The 17107-nt window shown below is 37.2% G+C and overlaps 1 protein-coding gene across 1 annotated transcript in view; it reads right to left on the reverse strand.

Annotated features, from left to right (window-relative positions):
* HECTD1 (HECT domain E3 ubiquitin protein ligase 1) overlaps positions 1–17107 on the reverse strand; it is a 108069-nt gene that overhangs the window by 33527 nt on the left and 57435 nt on the right. Inside the window, 10 exon segments of the mRNA XM_075065856.1 lie at positions 198–521; positions 959–1098; positions 1184–1318; positions 6126–6231; positions 7767–7861; positions 8300–8446; positions 8639–8773; positions 11619–11695; positions 11807–12070; positions 16175–16422. Coding sequence (XP_074921957.1) covers positions 198–521; positions 959–1098; positions 1184–1318; positions 6126–6231; positions 7767–7861; positions 8300–8446; positions 8639–8773; positions 11619–11695; positions 11807–12070; positions 16175–16422 — 1671 coding nt within the window.

A 17107-nucleotide genomic window follows, 5' to 3' on the forward strand; every position in this document is an offset into this window, starting at 1 on the left:
CCCCTGACTTTAAACAATCCAGTTCTCTGATTGGTCCTCTGGTCAGGTGTTTGGTTACCCTTTCCAGGTAAAAGAAACTTAACTCTTACCTTACCTATCTATTTATGACACGTACATCTAAAAGCTAGGAAATAGCAACGCATGTTTTTAATTAACAGTTCAACTTCGTAAAGGCAGCTAGAATATTTTCAACATACCCTGGTTCGCTGAGACTACAGTCATCAACATGGGTATACAAAGTAGTCCAGTTCTGTCCATCCTTGGATACCTGGAAAACCCAATTTCTGAGTGCAGATCTTCCATAACCACGAGCATGGCGTAGCGTATAAGCCGATGGTATTACCCAAAGACCAAGATCTATGGCAAACCAAGCATTCTTATCATCGTTAGTATGACAATTCAGAGCTGAACTCTCACGGCTTAAGATGTCTTCCAAACGCCCATAAGGCAGATTTCTTCCTTCTGAAGATGTAACCACTACTAACCCATAGGCTGCAGGATTGACCCACTCATATGCAGTTCTACATTGAAAAAAGAATTGTATTACTCATTTATCATTTACTTTAAAAAAACAGATTAGTAAAGTTTGACAGACTGCTGAGAATAATTTTTAATTAAGATTAAACTATAAAAAATAGTCAGAACCCCAGAGATATTAAATAACTAAGAGATGATCCAAAACTTTCATATTACTATGAGGAATTCAAAGTGAAAACTATTTGTCTTAGATAAAGATAGAAATAGAAAATTCCCAAGACACCTTCAAAGATTCACAATCCTCTTTTATTCTTCAAGTACAACACACACAAATTTAATTCTATCTAGGAATACTAAAAAGGAGATATAGTTCTTTTTGAAATGATAGTATATTCCATTTTACTACAATACTTCTTTCAGTTTTGCTCCTGGAGATTATGGCATATCACATTTGATTTAAATAAACTCTGAAGAATCTTACTTTGCATTTGTCCCAATCCAGTAAATAATTCCATTTTCATCAAAGTCATGCTGGTGCCTGAATACAAATGTTTGGCCTTCACGTAGTTTCCGTACAAAAACAAATGAAGCCCTGTCAAAGTCATACCACTGCTTTGCTACCTAAAGAATGAAAAAAACACTGAAATGATATCAAGAAAGAATGCCTCTACACTTTGCAAATTCATCTGTGTGGGATGTTGCTCACCATTTTCAGGAGGTATTGTTCTAAGGATTCAACTGTTGCCAAAGGCTCCATTTTCAACATTCTGCCAGTTCGATCTATCAAAGAAGTCTCCCCAGAAGCACGTTCCAAACGAAACCTCAATCTTCTTGTTAATATCTAAACTCAAGTGTACCAAAACATTAAACAAGGCCTCTTCTTCTGATCATACTTTTTGTCATGTTTTATGAAAGTTGACATTTCACCATAATAAAAAGTTTTACTGATTCAAGCAATCATTTAGAGTAATGTCTATAAATCAGGAATACAAAACCTGAAAATACTTTATAAATTGGATATGTTTTAAAGTAGTGTTTTTCATAACTTCCCCTAGCTACTTTTTGGTAATTTAAATATTATTATTATTAACAGTAGTAATAATACTTTGCACTTCATAGCGCCTCCCATGATCTTAATAACTACTTTCAAGTCTCAACACCTGTTCGGCAGAAATGGGTAAACAGATCGGGAAATTGCAGCACCCAGATGTTATAACAGGAAGTCTGTAGCAAAGGCAGAAACAGAAGTCATGTTTCCCTGGTCTCCCTGATCAGGGTTTAGCCACAAGACCATCTTTCCCCTCAAACAGTTTTCCTCAATCCCAGAGCTACAGAATATTACAAAAGAAACCAAAGTTATCAACTTTCACATTTTACTGATTCTTTAGTTAAAAGACTGGATCAGTTTTTGGTAGATATATGTAGTGGACACTGGTTCCATCTGAAACAGTCAAGACATGTATAACTGATTCTGTGTAGCTTAAGACATTGTAGTCTGCAAGCTCTCTCAGTCAAGTCCTCATTGTACTTGAGAATTTTTTCCTCTTTTTAATCAACAGAAGATGGCAGAACAGAAATGGTAGTTGAGAAAAATTAGTGGTAAAGCTGAAAAGCAGTACCGCAGGATTAAATACCTACTTTTCAAAAGTTACTGCAAGATAGAGAGACCCTTCTATTCCTAAAAATTCTTGTATTCTTATATTAATACCAGGAATTAATTTGTCTGCATCAAATTTATGGAAAGTACAATGAAGAGTCAGTACAAGAAATTGAACAATTGCTGTGCAGCGTGCTGGCTTTAGAAAGTTTATCCATCAAACATTACCTTACTAAGGAGGAATAAACTTCGAATTTTTTCCCCCTTTTTACAGATGCTTAAAATAAGCCAAACTTGAACTATTTCAGTTACTTTTAACTTATGGACAAGCAATGGCAACGCTTCTCCACACTGGTCTGATGAGATAATAAACTGGGTATATGAAAAATAAAACAATTTTAAAGTATCAAATGTAACGAGGAAAAAACAAAACAAAAAAAACCACTGAAAATCCACCTTTGTTGCCACTTGCCTCTCCAAATAGCAACCCATCCTTTTCATCTCTAAACTGACAATGTACTGTCTACAATTTCTCTCCGGTCCTCCAGTTCCATCCTAAACCCTCTCCTAGCTGGTTTTTGCCACTTGCACTCCACTGAAATCGCTCTCACCAAAGTCTCTAATGACCTCTGTCATAAACAGATAGTTAAGGGTTAATGTCTTTTTTACCTGTAAGGGGTTAACAAACAGTGACCTGTTTATCCATTTTCTATAAGCTGAAAGACCATGTAATATTCCATCTTGAATTTACAGTGATTATATTTACTCTTTCTTTTATTAAAAGTTTCTCTCTTTAAAAAACCTGATTGATTTTTTCCCCTTGGTAAGGCTCTAAGAAACGGAGTCTGTACCCACCAGGGAATTGGTGGGAGAAGGGAAAAAGGACGGTGGAGGGGAAGGTGCATTCCCTCTGTTTTAGATTCACGGAATTTGAATCAGTATAGTCTCTTGGTGAGGAAAAAGAAAAGTGGGGGGAAGGGACATTCCTCTCTGTGTTGTGATTCAAGGAGTTTGAATCATGGTGATCTCCCAGTGTACCCAGGGCGGGAAAGATCTGAGAGGAAGAAAGGAGGGAGAAGGGAAATGGTTTATTCCCCTTTGTTGTGAGATTCAAGGAATCTGGGTCTTGGGGTCCCCAGGGAAGGTTTTTGGGGGGACCAGAGTGCCCCAAAACACTATACTTTTGGGTGGTGGCAGCTATCGGATCTAAGCTGGTAATTAAGCTTAGAGAAATTCATGTTGGTACCCCATTTTTTTGGACTCTAAGGTTCAGAGTGGGGATAGAATACCATTACAACCTCTTTCCTAGTTGAAGTTCAGCCTCATACAACACAGTCCATCATCCCCTTCTTGAAATCTTGTTGTCCTCTGGCTTTCATTACTGTCCTCTCCTGGTTCTCCTCCTACTTCTCTAATAGCACCTTCAAGCACCTGTGGGGGTTGCACTCTGGGCTTTTACTCCAGACCTGTCTCCTTCTGTCCAAACTAAAATCTCAGCCAGTCTCTCTGACATCTCACAGATGTCTAGCCATCAGCTCTAGCTCAACGTAGCTATAACAGAGCTCGGAATCTTCCCCTTAGCTCTCCCTTCTACGTTGATCATTGTGGACACTAACTCTATTTTGCCTGTCACTCAGTACCAACACCTGGGCATCATCTTCAATTCTGATCTCTTTCAGGTCTTCATATCTATATCTTAAAGTTTATTTCTGAATAATGTGTGTAAAAATACAGTCTCTGCAATCCATCCACACAGCTGAAAGGCTCACTGAGGCTATAATCTCATATCTCAATTACTGTAACATCCTTTTCTCTGCCCTTGACACATGCAATCTTGCCCTGCTTATATTAATTCAGAATGCTGCTGGCAAGGATCATTTTCATCACCTATCACTTTAACCAAGTCAGCCTTCTTTTTGAATCTCTCCACTGGCTCCCCTTTCTCTATCACATCAAACTTAACCCACGTTCTCACTTTCAAGGCCCTTCACAGCCTATGCCTGGCCTATCCATCATCTCTTATTCAGCCAAATTTTAATTTTCCATCTGGTACAGATACCTGTGCTAACAAAATTGACTGCATTACAGAAATTTCTGGGGAAATGCTAGAAATTTTGAGGACAGGATGGAAGTTTGGGCTTTTGGAACCCTCAAGGAGTTGTGGAATGTGGTTTTAATTTTGATTCTCATGCTCAACTGAAACTGTTGGTACTGGAAGAGGGATGCATCTCCTCTTTCTAGCCCTATTTTGAGGGGGGAAAGCAGGAGTTTAATTTGAGTTAATTTATATTTCTTTTTCCCACCACAGCAACCCTTCACAGTAGCTGTCTCCAATCAACCAATAAACCTCAGCTTTATCGCCCACTTGTTAAATTTTTAAACAAGCACCTTGGTGCCTTCTCCTGTGCTGCCCTTCTTGAAAAGAGCTCCCATTAAACATCTACCCCATTATCCTCTTTCACACTCTTCGAACCATGTCTACAATAAACTTGACAACAATTACGCAAGCAGTATGTTGATACCACTGCCTACCATGCTGATCAACACTGTTCCACTGTTTCCTCATACTCCCCCATGTGTGTTCTTCTGTTGTTTCTTGTCTTACATTATAAACTCTTTGGCACAGGTACTATCTTATTGCTCTGTGTTTATGCAGCCCCTAGCACCATTACAAATAATAACAAATATTACAAATGATCTTATTGTACATTATTGCACAGGCTGGTTGTTTCAGTGCAAGCAAAGTACCGTATATACTCATTCATAAGCCAAATTTTTTTTAGTAAAAAAGGGAAGCACCAGAGAAGGGGGTTGGCTTATGAATGGCTATAGAGAGGGAGAGGTGAGAGACAGCCCTCCCCCTATCAGAGGCAGCAAGGAGAGGCAGCACAGCCAGCAGAGACAAAAGGGAAGAGGCGAGGCCAGAGTCTCTCTGCTTCTGGCCACGATGCTCTCCCCCCAGCCTCCGAAGCAGCTGCAGCTCTGGGGCTGGCAGGCTGCGGCCGCGCCGCCCGGCCTGGCCCGCCGGAGCAGGCTGCGGCCATACTGCCCAGACTGCCGGAGCATCTCCAGCCAGGCTAGAGACATCTTCTCCTGGCCCTCCCCAGATAAGGTGGGAAGGGATGGGATAGGGGAGTGGGTCCCAGGCTAGGGGTGGGGTCATTTGGGGGGGGTTATAGGGGTTACTCCCCTGACCCCCAGCTTCTCCCCTCCCCAGAAAAAATTTTCCCCAGTAGTTGCTGTCCTGGCTTGTCAGGGTAAGCAGCTGGTGCACCAGGACACTTTGTTTACTTAGGTTTACCTTGATGCCTGCAGACGCTTCAAGGTAAACAAACCATCTTAGCCCACCAACGGTTTATCGTGATGGCCCAGGAGCCTAAGTTTGCTGACTCCTGAATTATAGCGTTAGCTTATGAACTGGTTATAAAAATTTTCTATTTTTACTTATCCATCTTGGGGGGGGTCAGCTTATAAATGAACTGGCTTATGATCGAGTATATACGGTAAGACAGCTCCAGCTCTGAAGATTTTACATTGTCAATAACTATGGTACAGATGACCAACAGCTGAAGTAGTAGTCCTTTATTACAAAGTCCCCCAGCACCAAGAACTAGTAATAATGAAAAAAATCACAGTAGATAAACTAGGATGTTTCCCTATCCTGTTCTTTTCTTAGGGCTTGTCTACATACAAAAGTATGTACAGTACAACCTGCTAGAGTGGATGCAGTTATATCAAGGTAAAGTGGTCGTACCGGTACAGCTTATTCCCATACAGGATGGGAAATATCACTGGACACAAGGAACAGTTGACAAATCCCCTCTTTTTTCAGTCAGAATTTACCTGTACTCTCACTTTCTGTAAGAAAAACCTGAGCAGTACAGCAAGTAGCAGAACATTAAAGAAGGAGGTCAAGTTTTTTTAAGGTTAAAACAAATTCTCCAATTCTTTACAATTTGACAGGAATACACCTTATGTAGACTGACAGATTTTTTTCCTAAAATTAATATGAAACTCAACGCTATACATTACTATAGCAACACAGTGTTACCTGCAAATTATATGTAGATCCTGGTGTATCATACAAGTAGAGAGGTAGACGTTCAATAGATTCTAACACTGCTATCAATTTCCGAATTAATGCAACTGCTGGACGACTGTGAAGGGAAGCAGTTAGACATTACAAAAATTACCTCACATTGAAAATTCAAGAAAATGTTTTTGAATAAATCTCAGGGGATAGCAATGTTGTGTTCTAAAGTTTGGAAGAAAGGTGAAATCAGACAGTTTAAGAAGATAACTTGACAAACATATGGCACTCCTGTATTTACCAAAATGTTTAATGATTTCAATTAAAAATATCTTTAACAAACATTTAAAGATACAGGTCTAATGATCTTTCTTCCTTGGTACCCTATCTTCCACAGCTGAAGGGACGTTTGGCGACCCTTTAACAGTGGAAGTTGTTTTCAGCCTACAACTCAACATTCTTCCCATGTCTTCCAACTCCTTGTTTGTCTCTGTCCCCCCTACTTCCTCCTTCCTTCAGCTACTCAATACTGTTAGGCCTTCTTAATTCCCTTAGGGTTTATCTACACAGCAAAGAAAAACCTATGGCTGGTTCATGCTGGCTGTTTCATTGCTGTGTAGATTTCAGAGCTCAGGCTGGAGCCCTGTAGAATGGGAGGGTTCCAGAGCTCAGGCTCCAGCCCAAGCCCCGAAGTCTACACAACAAGAAAACAGCCCCACAGTCTGAGCCAGAGTCAGCTAGCCAGGACCAGCCATGTGTTTTTCTTTGCTGTGTAGACATACCTTTAAATTGATGCTTGCTTCAATACAAATTTCCTGATGACATTTTGCACCAGGGGACTTGGAGATTGATGCAGCACAAGCATCACAGAAAAAATGAAAAATGCAATTTTTCTAAGTTATGGGTTTCTCACTTTTGCTGTGGAACTATATCAGAATCAAATATGAACCGATGGCTGCAGGAAAGATATGTTATCAACTGAATCATGTCAGGTACTCTTTATGCAATTTGGCAATTAACATCCAATCAGACTAAGCACCAGGTGGAAGGGTACTAGGATAATGAAATACTGGAACTAAAAAGAAAACGTCATGGAAAAAAAGAGGAACACAGGAAATAGTGGGACAGGAGAATAGTGAAGCTCTGGGCTATAAAACAGCTCTGATACATAACAGTGGGGAGAAATCAGATACCATCAAACTGTACCACAGAGCCACAAAAAAATGACAAAATCAAGAAAATAAATATGAGAAATTAAGAATATACATATTTTCAAATAACTATGTATAAAAAGCACCACACATTAATGACAACGTATGTATTTTGTGACAACCCTCTGCAAATTAATTTTTCTAATGTCTATTTAAGTAAAACAACACTCCAACATGTTTTTGTCAGTCTATAGTCACTAATTCCACAACTGCTAAATAGTCTACTATGCCACTGTACAATGAAAATGCCCACATGTGACTGATTAATGTGAAGCTACTTTATGCCCTTATGAATTAGCATAAATAGAGCAACCTGGTCAGTCAATTAGTACTTTAAATGGAGCTGTTCACCACTGGAAGACCAAAACTAAAATGAAAAACCCCAGAGCAAACGTAGGTCTTATTTTGTGTTACTGCTTCACAAAGGAATGCAAGTATTTTGTGTTTTTACCTTTCATCATCTTCATTTTCACTGAATGCTGTTTTGAACACATTTATTCTCTCTACTAGTTGGCTACAATCTTGTTTCACATCTAAATCCACATTCTAGCAAAAAAGAAAAATATAAAAATATGTCAAATAGTGCAAAGTAATAAATATTGCTTCTTTACACTGAAAAATGAACTTGTTCACACTTACTGACTGCTATCAGTACAAAAAGAAAAAGAAAAATTAAACAAATCTGAAAAAACTTGATTTTATCTGTTGGTAACACACAAACTTCTGCTTTTATGTTTTATACATATATAAATATAATATATGGAGCTATGCAGACTTAAACCGCTTGAAGTGTGTACACACACACACACACACACACACACACACACTCTTCAGCCGGTTTAAGTCTGCATAGCTCTGTTTAAGTCAATGAGAAGCTACGCTTATTTACACCAGAGGAGGATCTAACCCTTTATTTTAAATTGTTCCATTTTTAAAGTAAATTGTACTCTTTTTTCAACACCTCCAACTTTTTAGTAAACTTACATTATTTAAAACAGTAAGAAGTGCCTGCACTAAGCCACTACTGCACATTTCATATGGTGAGATAGTGTTTTCATCCTTCAACAGCACAATTAAGTTTTCTAAAGCAGTCTTCATTAAATCTCTCCAAGTATTTTCTCCCTCAATGCACTGGAGACAAAGAGAAGCATAAGATGAGACAAGTTGGAATAATTCTTCAGTTAAATTATACTAAGTACTACTACATATGCAGTTTTTGAGAAAATATGTAAAAATTGTAAACATGAACATTTTATGTCTAAACTTACTGTAACTTTTCCTTTTTCATGACAGATACATTAAAATATGAAAGCCTGTACTTACCTGTCTGTTTGTATGAAGTTCCCAAGAAGATTCTAACTGGGTTGCTATGTTCCTCAATGTTACAACTACTCCTCGAGGCATGCTTTCAACAGCTTTAAAATGATCATCATATAAATCTCTGGCCATAGTTCGTACCTGCCAAAAATTATTCTAAGGATCAGGATTAAAATATTCTTTTTATATTTTAGTATGCACACTTAGCCTCCTGAGGTGTATGGATATCTCATAAGTAACAGCATATGAAACTGAGATAGGACGGTAATTTTGGTCTTGCCTAAACTTCCTTTCTAAAAATTGAAACTGGATTGCTACTGCTCATCTCCAGTTTAAGTAGCTCTTCTCCATACCTCTTGCTTAGCAATTCATATCTAGCATAATCTCCCCTCTCTATAGCCCATTTTCTCTCCCCAATCAAAGCTTCCATACTCTCCAACACAAATGAGATTCCTAGAGATACTCTGGCATAACAATCAAGTAACACACACCATCACAACAGATGGCACTGCCAGAATGAAAATCTTTGTAGAGGGTGAATTTATAATGCCAGGAGAGGGGTAGGAGCCCTACTCTCCCCATAAGATATCATGATGGCAGGGGGGAGAATAGTGGCAGGCTAGACAAAAAAAGCCCTTCTACACATGGCACCATAGCCTGTTTCACAAATGTTCCTCCTAGAAGGTGCTGTTGTTCACCATTGAGGTACTCCATTTCAGTCAGGAGACGCTCCATGAGGCGATGAAGACAGAAAAAAGAGTAATGGATAGTGAAGCATACAGAATAGCTACAGAGCAGGTGGCAAGATTTTTCTGAGCTTGGCAGGTTATAATGGTTCAACATCCACAACAGAAGAGATTATCTTGATATTTAGAGAGGGTACAAATATAAAAACCAACTGTAGTTTAATATTTTATTATCATCTTTATTCAGAACTGAAGGAAAAGGAGGTAACAGGTTTGAGAGCAACTGTGATAACTGTACTATAAATTTTCTTTAGCAAAATACCAGAATATACATGTGAGATTATTAGATCTTTCTTCAAGTTTCTAGTTTCTTCAAAATTCTAGCATCTGGGTTTTCTTTGCTAAAGATGTCCATGACAACAGTATTTAGATGAGTGGGAAGGAATATAAACTGATGACACAACCAGAAAACGAGAGTAAGGGTAATCACACTGCCTTGGCAAACTGCATATTTGTACATTGAAAACGTTAGTGCATGTTGCTAAATCTCAAGCACATGTGCCATGCTTACAAAAAAGCTAAATTTGTAACTGCAGACACCATACACAAAGGTTACAGAACCTATATGGATTGCTTATCTGTGTCTATGTATAAACTCATATTCTAGAAATGTTAATCTCTTCATAGTGAAGGTCAAAACTAACTTTCTATTATAAACCCACTTTTTCCTAACACTCCACCCCACTTCACCAATACTAAACCAGCTCCCCAAAAAATGTTCCTATGTGATCTTACACAAAGGAAGAAGTTTTTCTAAAAAGCTGAGGCCAATAGGAGAAGGCATTCATTAAGTGAATATTCAGGAAATTAGGTATTTTGCTTTTCTGAATTTTTCTAATATTTTTTGCCTCATAATAACGACTTGTGTTCTGTGCAGCAATTACTTGGTACAGACTCTGGATTTCTGCAACACTTCCTCCCTTCCTACTCCAAGACCTCTTCCTTTTGCTGCTCCTCATCCAACCGGAACAACAGAACAGTATTTACGTTTATTTTTATTTTAAATTCAATTTTACATTTCCTCCAGATTTACGTTTTCCATGTGATATATATTTTTGTATTTACAATGTGTAACTGTATTACAAAAATTCTTGTGGAAAAGCTGGAGGCTTTGAGGTTCAGAAGGAAGACTGGACTTTTGGGATGTGGTTTCGGTTTTCATGCCCAGCTGAAGTTTTTGGTACTTGGGAAGGGATGAATGTCTTATTTCTCCCCTCATTTTGAGGAGGAAAAGAAGTGACTTGTCATTCTGGAGCAGGAATTTTAAATTTAGCTAATTAATATTTCTTGTTCTCACCACTGCCACCCTTCCCAGTAACTGTTCTAGGGCACCCCTTCCCAATATCTGTCACTTCATCTAGCCCTGAGTTACCACCAAATTGAGGTGCAGATAGGCAGAAGACACTTTTCCTCAGGGCTATTGTTGCACGCTATCTGTAGACTGAGGCAGATAACACTGCATCACCATAGGTATCAAGCGTATTTGGTTCATGTTCTGCAAGTTTCAGTCACAACCATATGAGTTAGAGGTTTGTTTTAAGAAGGAGAGAGTTTAGTTTCTGGAACACAATTAAGAATAAAATGCAAATATAGAGCCATTTGCACAATCCCATAATAGTATAATATCTGTAAAAACAAACAAAGTGCCCAAAATTCAGGTTTGTTTAATTTGCTGACCTTGCCTAAAACTGGCATTTTGGCAATTTTCAGAGAAGTCTGAGATGGGAAAAATTAGTTCTTCTCTGACTGAATTTGTTCCAAATCAAATGACAATACTTCCATTTATTTAAATGGGAGCAGGAACAGGCAGGTTTGAAAAGTAATTTTTGTAGGGAACAAGTACACAAGTCTTATAACTTTCTCTGTTTGTGTCACTTTGCATAGGTGTGAACAGGGAGAGGTGACATCTTTGTCTACAGCAATTAATAAATGTACACAAAACAGGGAGTAATATTTTAGAGGATGAGATTTATCTCAGTGAGAAGATCAGGCTTTTCAGAAATGGTGGATGAGAGCCATAAAATTAGAGTTGATTGAGAGAAATTACATTTTTTTTTAAACCAACATGGCTCAATTTCTCTCAAATCTTAAAAAAAAATTGCTCATAGTTCAATTAATACTAATTTGGTTGTTAAAAACCTCAGTTATAGCAATGCGTCTCTTCATAACCTAAGAAAAATTAAGAATATACCAAACCACAAATTTGATTAGAAGTACAAAAATGAAACACATTCACAAACCTTTTGCTTTGTTTTCTCTAACTTGGATTTCAGTTTTCTACCTCTTTTGCCAGTCCAGCCAGTCACAAACTCTGATCCTGCAAACAAATTTTAAAAACTCTTAAAAATTTCACAATACTTAAAACATACACACACACACACTTACTTCCCTGCCCATATCTGTTTATTACACATACCTACATACTCACCCAAAGAGGTTTCAGCAGTAAATGAATGTTTAGTTCCCCTGTTGGACTCAAAAACAAAGCCTGGTAGATCTTCTTTTAATATTGTAGCTTGCTGACCATCTGAATTGTGGATAGCAATTTCTCCTTCCTTCAAACAGGTGAGTGACCAATTTCCCACAGTAAGTTTAGTGGGCCCAGGTGCTGATAAAATTGGCTGACTTGTGGTGGATGGCTTTACTTGGCTTCGAGCTCTTTGTAACTTCTCTAAGAATTCACTTCTACTTTCTATTTAAAAAAAAAAAAACACACACACACAATTTTCCAGTGCTTGACTTTAAACTTAATATATTTCAAGCACAAGTTGTTGTTTTTTCAGGAACAAAGTTTGACTTTAAGTATACTCAGTGCAAAATTTAATTTTAGATTAAGGTTCTTTCAAAAACATTTTGAACTCTAGCCCTCCGTATCTATGCATTATAATAGGATTTAATTGCATGACTACACAAGAACTGCACAATATAACTTTTCTTGGGTAACAGAGAAGACATATAAGGTTTGTTAGGAAGTATAACACAAAGTGAAGTTAAACAAATCCATGTTAAACTTTAAATTAATCTTGTAAAAATCTAGTAAGTAATTTACGTCATTACTGTTACTGTGAAGCTCTCTAAGAGCCCAAACAACAGTAATAGGAGCCCAAATCAACCCTATAACAGAAAAACACACTACAATGGAAACAGTATTTGCAACGTCGAAGTTCAAAAGAGGGTTGGAAAGGAGACTGCAGTAAGAAGCAACAGTTACTCAATATTAACACACGGGGGCTGCTGCAGATTCAGGAGACCATGCCAAGGAGATGCTACTACTCCCAATCTGCTGACTACTTTTCAGGTGCTTTGCTCCATATAGAGGGGAACATCTTACTCTGACAGTTTATTTATAATATTTTTCTCAACATATGGAAACTAAACTTGAAAAAACCTGTCTATAGTTGTTATATCTCCTAAATGATCATTTGTTTTTGACCAATATTAATAGCTTAAACAATATACTGAAAGCCATCGTGTGGCATCATTCAAGGGACTGACAAAATCAATTATGTATATGAGATGAGATAATATTTTAACAGAGGAGGAACAGAACAATATCCAGTATATCCGAGAACAGTTTAGGGTAGTCTCAACCTAGGCTGCCTAACAATTATTTCATATAGCTGTCATTATATGTTGTTTTCTATAAAGGTGTGAAGTTAAGCAATATTAAACCCCTGCAAGAATGATCTCATTCAGAAGTAGAATGGCCTTAGTTCACACTTAAAGAATTGTCTACATGAACATTTAGTTTGTAGGCAACTTGGATATAAACATACTTCACACCAACCTGCCGCGCACAAGTGTTTGCGTGGACGCTGCTGATACACACTAACAGTTCCTTCGTGTGCTTGGATCTACACACGAGATAGATCAAAGCAGACAAAGGAAATGTTAGTGTGCACCAAAAGGATCCACGTGGACATTTAGTGCATGGTGGGGTATGCAGGGTAGATTTACACCTCAGCTTACCACAAACTAAACATTCATGTGGATATGTCTTGGATTAAGGAAAAGAGAACCAAGGCCACTTTACTTCTGAATGAGAGCACTCATGCAGGGGTTTAATATGCTTTAACTTCACCCCATTAGTTAATTTGGCTTAACTTTCCTGGATGTTTCTGTGTAGAAAAACTCTGACTTGGTTCTGTGAGGTTGATCTAGTAAGATACCTATCCAAAGTGATCAAGAGTGGCAGAATGGCATCCGTATGTAATTTATTATTTTTATTATTTTGTGAGTGGGTGAAAAGATGTTGAATTATAAAGGATTGCTGTTGAGCAATAGAACTGAGTAGTGTGAATAACACAAAGATACAAACTCTATATAGAGTGTATAAGTATACAGTGGACATCTTAGAAAAGTCCTTTTTACCCCTCTTCACAATTGTTTAATATTGGTTGGTTTGAATTTTTAGGAGATAAATCAAAACTTCAGTGCAAAAATCGCAATAATTTAAATTTGAATTTTGAAATTTAAAGCGAGTCAGGGCAATCTTACGTATACCTACTTGCATATTATCACAACACTTGTCAATATGGTGTACTATATGGTAAATGTTTAATTATGATTTAACTAGATAAATTTAGAAATGTTTCACGAATTAATTTACTTAATTGTAAAACAATGCAGGTAAAATGACAAAAAAGAGTCCAATAATGCCAGGCAGTAAAGAAAATATTTTTAAACCTCTAAAGACTGCATGCTTAAATCATTTTATGCATATAAATTTGTTTTGTACTATACAGTAAAATGTATATACATTTATACAACAGTAAAATGGCAATGTTTAATGGTTATTGTGCTTTAACTTCATATCTTTAGTTAATTCAGCTTAATGTTCCTCAGAGTCCCCATGCAGAGAAGTCCCACATCTGCAACTAAGGCCATGTCTACAACACAGGTGCTACAGCAGCACACTGAGGCTTCGGTTGATATAGCTATGGTGCACAGGGGGGGTGGATTTTTCACATCCTTGAGAACAATAGCTATGTCAACCTACCTATATGTAGACCTGGCCGAAATATTTGACTGCAAATATTACTAGGCCTATTTTAACATGCTTCACTAGATAAGGTTGAAATTAACCTTATATTACAAGCCTGATTTTTATCTGCCCTCACCTTGACTTCACCAAAACAAATACAATCTCACTGAAGTTTCACAGATATGATCTTCAACCAGGATTTAATATCATATTTCTGGGTCCCCATATAGAGAAGCCCTAAATTTGCATTACGTGGACTACAGCAGCCCAGCTACAATGCTGTAGCTATGCTAATCCCCCCTTTTTTTCCCCTGACACATTTGAAACAAATCAGACCTGGAATCCTGGAGCTCTAAGGACTTCAGAAAGTTAATTATCTTCTAGGGTATTTTCATAACTACCATTACCAGTTGAGCTAAGAAGTTAAAAATTTCTTTTAATCTTTTTATCTGGGCAAGGATTGGTGGATTTCATTATAATATTTTATAGATGGATTTAACAAAAATAGTTATTAAAAGTGGTTTCCATGTAAGTTATAACTTAGAAACAGATTTATTAAACTCCATATGACCCTAGTCACATTGATATAATGGGCTGCAGGAGGAAGAAGGTACACTGAAGGATGGAAAGTGCATCTAGCAACCTAGAAAGCAGTCCCCAAACAAATCTACTTTACATGTCTCTCCCTTTGCTCCCACATCAGTATAGTTTTCTCTTCATAAAGGGAAATGGAAAAGCATGGGAAACTTGGTCTAAGGTTACATGATTATAGTGTCTGATTCCATTAGCAAAACCATCCTTATTAGATATCCTTCATCAACATGCCTGTCTCATAAAAGTTACAGCGTGGACCATCTTTTGGAGAGGAGAAAACAGAGCTAAATTTGCTTCAGTGATTACGTTTTTCTATACTTTTATTTTTCAAATATAATCTTAACTTTGACATTCCAGACTAACATATGAAGAAATGACAAAGTTTAAGGGTTTCTCTCTTTTAACAGTAGAAACTAACTCAAGTTCAGATTCTTTTTCTTGGAATTTCCATTAGCTTTTAACAGCGGAACTCCGACCTTCTCTTCTCTGAAGTTTCAAGCCACTAGGCTGATAAAGCCCTTACATCCTGTTTCAGTCCTGAACCACAACACTCCCTTACTAAATTTCACAAATTATTGTGTAACACCACAATACAGCTGATGATTTACAAATGTATGAACTGTTGTTTCATCTTTTCACTAGTGCAAAGAAGATTGCTTCTGCTTCCTGGATAAAAGCAGCAATCAATATGATTAATTAATAGAAGTTGCACATTCTGTACAGAGTATAGAAAATATGTTGCAGAATACTTATAGTCCAGGTCTGTCACCTAATCCCCTTAATAACCAGTTGAGACTCTGTGACATGTTTCCCAACCTTGATAAGAAACTTTCCTTTGTCTTCCAACACAGGCAATTTCACTTTGCCAGCTAAAAGCAAACAGTAAATTAACATTTCAACCTGTTTTCCTGGGATGGCTACTACAAAGTGCCTTTAATGATTGGGATGATAAAATTATGTTTGCATGAAAAATCAAAACAAAATGAAGTTAATACACATTTACTGGCAAGATAATGTGTTTTCTGAACATAATCACCAAGAAAGTCAATTTATAGTCACATATTATTTAACAGAAGCATCACAATTAACTGACCACCTTCTATCTGTTTAAATGCTTTACTATTTAGTAAGCCAATTTCTGTAAAACAGAATAGATGAAATTAAACAATATAAATAAACCAAGATTTCATTTATTGTGAAAATGAGAAGAAATTATACCTGAACTATCTGATCCTCCTTCAGGACTCCCACTTGAATACATTGTTGCCAGTTTTCCATCCAAGATAAATCTGAACCATCCATTACTACCATTAGACAGTTCCAGGGCTGCTGCATCACTCCAGATATACAAGCAGTCCCTTCCCCTAATGATGGACCACTCTCTCCAGTGATATGGTTTACCCTGCTGCAGTTCTTTAGCATCCTCTTGGGGTTCATCCTCCTGCAAGGTTAGATAAAATAACGTAATTCAGGAAAGAGGTAATTTAAATATACTTGCTGTAAAAATACAAAAAGTTAGACATAGAAACTAAACATTCAAAAATATAAATGTAAGCTGTAAAATACTCATTTTAAAAGTTTTCGTTAAGGGATGTTTAATGAGATAATCTGAATAAGCAGCAGTTCTCTCCATAAATTACCCATTAAAATTATAAATGTTATTAAACACCTACCTATTGGAGCAGCCATCTTAGTACAACAATGGTATTGTGTGGGGGCACTAACAAGGAGGAAACTTGACATAAGAGACTACAAAACAGTTTCCATCCTGCTTTAACATGATAATGTTTTATTGTCTACTATTTCAACATATTTAATTTTTGAACTTCTAGGTTTTTCTTGTACTGAAATCTATTTAAGTGTTCCAGATGTGTTGTTCATTTCCTTCAGAGGTCTGTAAGTACAGATCTACCATTGTGCTTTTTCTATATAATGTATCTATTCCAACTTACCCATGTCAACTGACCACTCACTAACCCATTCCAGCTAATTTCATCTCTTTCAACTTTAACTTTGACTAATCACACATACCTTCTGGTGATTTTCCTCTAGGTGATGTAATGCTATACCACTGGAGAACAAGTATGCAAAAATGCAAACGTCTTGCCCTAAACTGAAAGCTTTTTTTTTTTTTTTTTTTTTTTGGCGGGT

The sequence above is a fragment of the Chelonoidis abingdonii genome, chromosome 4 (assembly GCF_003597395.2).
Source record: "Chelonoidis abingdonii isolate Lonesome George chromosome 4, CheloAbing_2.0, whole genome shotgun sequence".
NCBI lineage: Eukaryota > Metazoa > Chordata > Testudines > Testudinidae > Chelonoidis > Chelonoidis abingdonii.